Source organism: Pistacia vera, unplaced genomic scaffold, assembly GCF_008641045.1.
Source record: "Pistacia vera cultivar Batoury unplaced genomic scaffold, PisVer_v2 Contig1118, whole genome shotgun sequence".
In the NCBI taxonomy this organism is placed as follows: domain Eukaryota; kingdom Viridiplantae; phylum Streptophyta; class Magnoliopsida; order Sapindales; family Anacardiaceae; genus Pistacia; species Pistacia vera.
The window spans coordinates 84,493-92,785 of record NW_022195158.1 but is presented as its reverse complement, the minus strand read 5'-3'; the positions used below and the strand labels follow the sequence as shown (position 1 = coordinate 92,785).

At 37.9% G+C, this 8,293-nt stretch overlaps 2 protein-coding genes across 4 annotated transcripts; one reads left to right on the top strand and one right to left on the bottom strand.

The window, feature by feature from the left end:
• Positions 1 to 782: 782 nt before the first annotated feature.
• Positions 783 to 3,113, top strand: LOC116141692. 3 transcript variants are annotated; one of them, XM_031427184.1, is made up of 2 exons: positions 783 to 947; positions 1,563 to 3,113. In XM_031427184.1, exon 2 carries the CDS (start codon positions 1,598 to 1,600, stop codon positions 3,101 to 3,103), a length of 1,506 nt encoding a protein of 501 aa, XP_031283044.1. In that variant the 5' UTR covers positions 783 to 947; positions 1,563 to 1,597; the 3' UTR covers positions 3,104 to 3,113. The 3 variants fall into 3 exon arrangements, with proteins under 3 accessions (XP_031283044.1, XP_031283038.1, XP_031283028.1); XM_031427178.1 differs by having other exon boundaries at positions 1,440 to 3,113; XM_031427168.1 differs by having other exon boundaries at positions 1,027 to 3,113.
• A 1,783-nt stretch (positions 3,114 to 4,896) lies between these two features.
• On the bottom strand, positions 4,897 to 8,016 carry LOC116141684 (probable mediator of RNA polymerase II transcription subunit 37e). The gene is made up of 2 exons (XM_031427162.1): positions 7,687 to 8,016; positions 4,897 to 6,827 (listed from the first exon to the last, which is right to left on the bottom strand). The coding sequence occupies exons 1-2, from the start codon at positions 7,898 to 7,900 to the stop codon at positions 5,098 to 5,100; spliced, it is 1,944 nt and encodes a 647-aa protein (XP_031283022.1). The 5' UTR covers positions 7,901 to 8,016; the 3' UTR covers positions 4,897 to 5,097.
• Between the last annotated feature and the right edge of the window lie 277 nt (positions 8,017 to 8,293).

Sequence of the window (8,293 nt, the reverse complement as noted above, 5' to 3'; positions counted from 1 at the left end):
TCAGAGATATTTTATGTCAATCCTATTTTATTTTAAGATAAGGGCGAATGATAACTTTTCATGTGTCAAGATAACTTGCAAAAACACTAACTACATTGATCTCAAAGGTGTATAAATTGACACCTCTTTTTACGAAAAGAGAAGGTTGGGCAAATGAGAGTTAGACAGACATTTGAGCTTCATTATTTCTCTCTATAAGCAACGTATTTATTCATCTTTGTATGTCTTATAAGCAATATCATATAAATAGTCAGAGAATAATAAAATAACAGTGGATGTAGGATTTGCTTTAAGCATCCGAATTACTATAAAAACTTCTTTTATCTATTTATTATTTATGTTTTCTGCAAACATATATAATCTCAACACTATATTCAAATTTCACGAATCCATCACATGTAATTTTTAAGGCTCTTTTAATATTTTGTATATATATAAATTATTGGTGTCAAGATTAAACATCAACATAAACTTTTAAAGATTTTTATACTAATTATTTACGTGATTAATTGAGACACATACATATAAACTGAGTTGAATACCTTATTTAAAAAAAGAAGATATTGTTATTATATCAAAAGTCAAAACTCATAACATGCTTTAATAAAAAATTACGAAACAAGGTGGCGTCGCCTCGGTTGAGTATTGACCTCAAAAGCAGAACTTACGAAAATGACTCACAAAAGGTGCACCGTCACCGTCAAGTAACGGCAGAGTCGGTCTTATCTAGTGTAGGTTTTTTTCTTCCAAAATTTCCCTATAATGAGACGGTGCCTTACGTCTTTGTTCCTTTCTACCATTCACTCACTATTTTCTTTCTTCAATTTTCTCTGTTTCTTTTGACGGAACAGAAACATTATGGTTGTTGATGATACAGTGAAGATGAGCATTATGATCGTCTATGGAGGTTACTCTTCGTCTCGATTCCTCGATGCGTATCCCAAAAGGTACTCTTTGAAGATTCTTTCACATCTCTGAAGTTTTTCGATTTTGTTCATAATTTTACTTTCCTTTTTTATTTTTCAGCTGCTTTGGTAAAAATTGAAAAAACAAACAAAAAAAATTCCAAGTTTTTGATGGACTTGATGTTTTTGATTCAGTGTTTTCCACCTGTGTTTGGAGGATTTCGAGAGATTTTGGGGTTGGGTTTAGATATAGTTTTTCTATAGCGTCTTGTTTAAATCTCTTTCTCTCTCTCATTTGGTAGAGATTGAAGAGATTTTTTTTTAATTTTTTATTCTTTTTTGTTGGGTATTTGTTTGTATAAGTTGTTTCCTTTTATATATTTATTATTAGTTTTTTTTTTTCCCCTTTCCTTTTAAAGATCTTATCTTTATTTTTTTTTTTTTTTCTTCTAGTTGTAAGATATATTATTTATTGTATTTTGATTTTGTGTTGTGGGTGTGTGGGGAATGTTATTTGATTGAGGAATAATCTAGGGTTTTGATGGAAGGGAGTTATTGTGGAGATTGATAGATAAATGATTATGATCAAGGTGTTTACAAGGTTGTTTTCTTGAATTTTTTCTTGGAAAATTATGGAAATATCATTCAAACTACCAGCAACAACGATACCCACGGAGGAAACAAGCTGAAGTATGGGAGATTCTCTTCTTACAGCCTTGTCAATGGAGAATCATCACCCATCTACCCTCTTATCAATGGATTCCAGCGCCTCCTCTCACGACGATTTGGATTTGGAGATGAATCGCCAAATCATTCTTCCCCGTCCACCAGATATCAATTTACCACTGTCAGCTGAGCGTAGCCCGCCTCCACAGCCGTGGAATTCAGAGACGTGTGATATTTTAGATGTGGGTCTCAGTTCTCAAGTTTATGAGCCTGAAACTTACCTTAATATCCCCAAGGTTGGACGAAAATGTGCCAAGCGAGTTGATAGTATTTGGGGTGCTTGGTTTTTCTTCAGTTTCTATTTTAAGCCTGCGTTGAATGAGAAATCAAAGGCCAAGATTACGAGGGACAGCAATGGTGTTTCGGGGTTTGATAAATCTGATCTCAAGCTTGATGTTTTTATGGTTCAACATGACATGGAGAACATGTACATGTGGGTTTTTAAGGAGAGACCTGAGAATGCATTGGGCAAGATGCAACTGAGGAGTTACATGAATGGACATTCTCGCCAAGGTGAGCGCCCGTTTCCGTTTAGTGTGGATAAGGGATTTGTTCGATCGCACAGGATGCAACGGAAGCATTATAGGGGACTGTCAAACCCTCAGTGTGTGCATGGAATTGAGGTTGTTTCATCACCCAATCTTATGGGTCTCGATGAGGAGGAGCGAAAGAGGTGGATGGAACTCACAGGAAGGGATCTGAATTTTACGATTCCACCTGAAGCTAGTGATTTTGGCTCGTGGAGAAATCTCCCGAACACAGATTTTGAGCTTGAGAGGCCTCCTCCCATAAAGAGTGCCTCAAACTCCCACTCAAAGAAGCTGCTAAATGGTTCTGGGCTCAATTTGTCAACTCAGCCATCCAGCCATAGCAATGGTGATGGGATGGACCTATCACCCGTCAGCAGCAAAAGGAGGAAGGACTTTTTCCCGCATGGGAATGATGATGATTGTTATTTGGCCGTTAATCCACCTGCTGATCGTGTTTCTGAGATGGAAATTCACCCTAATGAGCCACAGTGGTTGAATGACTTCAGTGGGGTGTTGAAAAATGTTTATGGCCCTGTTACTGCTGCCAAAACAATTTACGAAGATGAAAAAGGTTATTTAATTATTATCAGCTTGCCATTTGTGGATCTTCAGAGGGTGAAGGTTTCCTGGAGGAATACTTTGACTCGTGGGATTATAAAGGTGTCTTGTGTGAGCACATCACGTATGCCATTTATCAAAAGACATGATAGGACTTTCAAGCTTACAGATCCTGCATCTGAGCATTGCCCTCCCGGTGAGTTCATCAGAGAGATCCCACTTTCAACTCGAATCCCTGAAGATGCAAACATTGAAGCCTACTACGATGGACCGGGATCTCTGCTTGAGATTATGGTTCCAAAGCTCCGGGTAGGCCCAGAAGAACACGAGGTTCGTGTTTGCTTACGTCCTCACCTTGGAGGAAATGATCTTATGTTGACCTGAAAATATAGGGTTGAGAATTGTAAGGGTGGTTGCAATAGTTGGTGCTTCATTGATTTACTGACTTTTGTAACATACAGTGTAATCTATGAAACAAAAATGTGCGTCTTTACTTTAATCTCTTATTCAATTTTTTGTTCACTAATCGCTATGGTTCTTATTCCAGTGTTTTTGTTTAGCCCGTTGACTGTAATTACAATTGATTTTTGAAGTTGTATCAGTTATAGTCATCTATTTGTTTCTTGCATTCCTGGAAAACATTTATGGATGGTAGGCAGCGGCAGGCTCACGCAAAATCTTATCCTTGCCTGGATGGGTTTGAACTTTGCTTTGATTTTATGGTGTATAATTCATTTTCTTTAATCCATTATCAATTATCATCTTCATTCACAGTGGGGTGGGACAACGTTTACTTGGACTTTACTGTAGATTTGAAGAAAGAATATTCCCGAGGCAACTAGTAGCTCTTTTTACATTCAGTTTATGTCCAAATCACTCATCTATATCATTATAACCCAATTACATTCTGACACCTCAGAAAATTCAAAATTATTTCTACAAATCTGCAAGATATTATCTTTGAGAACAAGTCAAAGTTGTGAGTGGGAGTGCAGGTAGCTGAGTCGAGTAGTGTGTCAAAGTCAAGACTGGCGGTGGCGTCGAATTGTTTTTATGGAGGCACGTGGAGAGAAATGAGAATTTATATGTTGTTGAATAAGTTGCTTTTATAATAAGAGATATATAAATATAAGTGTTCCTAATTATCTTTTTTATTATTTTATTATTTTTATTATTATAAGATTGCGTGCCGGCATTGTGATAAGCAGAAATAGTTGAAAGAAAAGGTTGGGCGCTGGAGTAATGCGGGGTTTCAATCCTCCAGCGCATTAAAGTCATGAAGCACGCCATGTATATCCAGCACTTTTCCTTTCATATCCTTATTTTCATTGCCTTTGGGTTTTGGGTTTTGGCGTTTCATTGGGGACCTATTTTGACAAATATAAGCTTTTGATTTGGACTGGGTATAAATAATAATGAGAAATTTATTCTCGAGATTTTATGATTTGCGCATTCTATTCTACAAATTTAAAACTGTATTGGTCTAGCATTTTCAAAATTAGTTTTGAAGATAGATGAATCTTTCTCTAAAATCTAGGATGGATGTATTATATTTGTTTTAGCCTTAAATACCCATTATTGTTTGGATCGAAAAAAGGACTCGATAGAGTACCTTTCTACTTCAACTCAATTGGGTTGATCTGGGTTATAAATTCAATGGGTTTGGATTTGGAGTAACCCCAATACCCATCTATCCATTAGTTTATATAAATTTTCAAAAATAATTAGTTAAAACATATAAATTAATTTAATATAAGTTATCTGAATAAAACTTTTTATTGATTTTTTTTTTTTTATTCTGTTACTGTTAACAAATGCACAAGCAAAAAAAAAATTAATAAAAAAGGATAACCCATTTCTCTAAAAAAACCCACCCAACCCAATTTAAAATATTAGACCCCTCAAAGTCTCAATATATCATCGAATGAGAGGAGGTTGGAAATTTTTTTTACGTTAGAATAGAGCGAGAGTTAACCCACCCATCACATTAGTGTCATCCCTTCGTTGATAACCTGCAACTGAGATGCCCAGCTGGAATTGCAAAACAAGCAGCTGGGTTTCAGCGCTGTATGTACGTAAGCTTATTTTTTCTGTTTAGCCTATTCTTTCGAGGAACATTGACATACAACGGTTAAGAATTAAAATCATTCTCAAGCTGTCAAGCAATCTACAGAAGGTTAACAACCTGGGAAACTAGTAAAGAGTTTTAATATTTCAAATTTAAAAAAGGCAGGGAGCTGCAATAAAAACTTGAGAATCCGGAAGAAACGTACAACATTTTGCTGGGTTTAGAACATTCAAAACCCCACTAAAACATGAAATATCAGTTCAAACACCTAAATTGCTAAATCCAACAAACAAAAACGAATTGAAAAAACTTAGTCCACTTCCTCAATCTTGGGTCCAGCACTGCTACCACCAGCAGGAACATCCTCATCCATGCCACCACCCATGTCACCGCCAGCACCCTGGTACATCTTGGCAATGATGGGGTTGCAGATGCTCTCCAATTCCTTCATCTTGTCTTCAAACTCGTCAGCCTCAGCAAGCTGGTTAGCGTCCAACCATTGGATGGCTTGATCAATTGCATCTTCAATCTTCTTTTTATCAGCTGGCTGAAGCTTGGCACCAATCTTCTCATCTTTCACTGTGTTTCTCATGTTGTAGGAATAGTTTTCCAATGCATTCTTGGCTTCTACCTTCTTCTTGTGCTCCTCATCCTCTGACTTGTACTTCTCTGCCTCCTGAACCATCTTTTCAATCTCCTCCTTTGAGAGTCTTCCCTTGTCATTGGTAATGGTAATCTTGTTCTTTTGACCAGTGGTTTTATCCTCAGCGGATACATTCAAGATACCATTAGCATCAATGTCAAAGCACACTGTAATCTGGGGAACACCCCTTGGAGCAGGTGGGATACCAGACAGCTCAAATTTACCCAGCAAGTTGTTATCCCTGGTCCTTGTTCTCTCACCTTCATAGACTTGGATCAACACACCAGGTTGGTTATCCGAGTAAGTAGAGAAGACCTGTTCCTTCTTGGTGGGGATGGTTGTGTTCCTAGGAATCAAAACAGTCATGACACCACCAGCAGTTTCCAAACCAAGGGAGAGAGGAGTGACATCCAAGAGCAACAGATCCTGCACCTTCTCATTACCCTCACCACTCAATATAGCAGCTTGTACTGCAGCACCATAGGCAACAGCCTCATCAGGATTAATGCTCTTACAGAGCTCCTTTCCATTAAAGAAGTCTTGCAAAAGCTGTTGAACCTTTGGAATTCTGGTAGAACCACCAACAAGGACAACATCATGGACCGTGCTCTTGTCCATCTTGGCATCCCTCAAACACTTCTCAACTGGCTCCATACACTTTCTGAACAGATCCATGTTAAGTTCCTCAAATCTAGCACGGGTGATGGTGGAGTAGAAATCAATACCTTCATAAAGAGAGTCAATTTCAATGGTGGTCTGGGCAGTGGATGAAAGAGTCCTCTTAGCTCTCTCACATGAAGTTCTCAACCTCCTAAGAGCTCTGGGGTTGCCACTAATGTCTTTCTTGTTCTTTCTCTTGAACTCTTGAACAAAGTGATTCACCATTCTGTTGTCAAAATCTTCACCACCAAGATGAGTATCACCAGCTGTGGCCTTCACCTCAAAGATACCCTCTTCAATGGTCAGAAGAGAGACATCAAAAGTACCACCACCAAGATCAAAGATTAGGACATTCTTCTCGCCGACACTTGTTGCCTTCTTGTCAAGACCATAGGCAATGGCTGCTGCTGTGGGCTCGTTGATGATACGCATGACATTGAGACCAGCAATGACACCAGCATCCTTGGTGGCTTGACGCTGAGAATCATTAAAGTAAGCAGGGACAGTGACCACAGCATTATTGATAGTAGAACCAAGATATGCCTCAGCAATCTCACGCATCTTAATCAAGACCATGGAAGAGATTTCTTCTGCAGCAAATTGTTTCTCTTCACCCTTATAATTGACCATAATCATAGGCTTGTCACCAGGACCAGCAAAAACCTTGAATGGCCACAACTTCATATCACTCTGAACAGACGCATCACTGAATCTACGACCAATCAACCTCTTTGCATCTGAAAAACAATCAGATGTTAATTCAACCATGCAAGAAAAAGAATCACCAATAAAATTTTTTCTTATATAATCAACCCAAACAATTCCAGCTCAGTGATAAAGTGAATCAAGCATAACTCATTAACAAACTGAGAATAAACAGATATATAGTTAAACAACTTGAAGCCTTGGTCACAGGTTCAAGTTACCAAATTTAGACTCGATAAATATTCACAACTTAATTGCATAATATTAACTTTAAGCATACGTGCAACTCAACAAAGTACCAAACCTTCACATTATCTATGTATAGGGCAAAACCAACGCAACCGCACCTATAATACTGTCATTTAATTTGCACCAAGCATAACTCATTAACAAACTGAGAATAAACATATATATAGTTACACAACTTGAAGCCTTAGTCACAGGTTCAAGTTACCAAATTTAGCCTCGATAAATATTCACAACTTAATTGCATAATACTAACTTTAAGCATACGTGCAACTCAACAAAGTACAAAACCTTCACATTATCTATGTATATGGCAAAACCAACGCAATCGCACCTATAATACTGTCATTTAATTTGCACCCAATAGATTGCATACAAATCTAGTTCGTTGTTTCTCAAGCTGGTACATCTCTCAAAGATACTATTTCTTGGCTTGAAGGATTCAAAATACCAGATCTAGACGTAACTCGTAACTTTGATATGATATTGTACCGTACAACTCTAAATCTCGGTATCTAAAGTCAATCAATATCTATAAATCACCGTTTCAGATCTAAACTACATAACATTGGATCTAAACTTAGCAAAAGAAAACAATGCAAGAAAGCCAAAAGGAAACAACGCCAAGAAGAGTTGACTACTTACCAAAGACGGTATTCACTGGGTTCATCGCAACTTGATTCTTAGCTGCATCACCGATCAAACGTTCGGTATCGGTGAACGCAACATAAGACGGCGTTGTTCTGTTTCCTTGATCATTAGCGATGATTTCAACACGGTCGTGTTGCCACACGCCGACGCACGAGTAAGTCGTCCCCAGGTCAATACCGATCGCTGGACCTTCTCCTTTACCAGCCATGTCTACGGCGATTAGATTTGTCGACGAAGAAGATTTGAAAAAAGTAAAAAAATCTAAAAACCTAAGTAACGAGAAACGACAGAGAGAAACTAGGGTTTTCAAGTGGCGGAGAAATGGGTTAAGAGTTCGCTTATATAGAGTTCATTCAGGTTAGGGTTTCGAGAATGTTCTAACCCTGGAGACTTGGAAACCGTCAGATCTTTCGATGATTTTGACGGCTCCAGATTGTTTACTTCCCTGAGGCGTTTATTTGTTTTCTGACAGTTGTTTTGGTCCAATTAATTTTTGCCATGTCAGCTTAAAAAGTTGCCGGGACCAACCTTTTGACTTAAGAATCATCGACGCCGTTAATTTTAAATTAATAGAATCTGGACCGTCTAGAAGATTAACCAA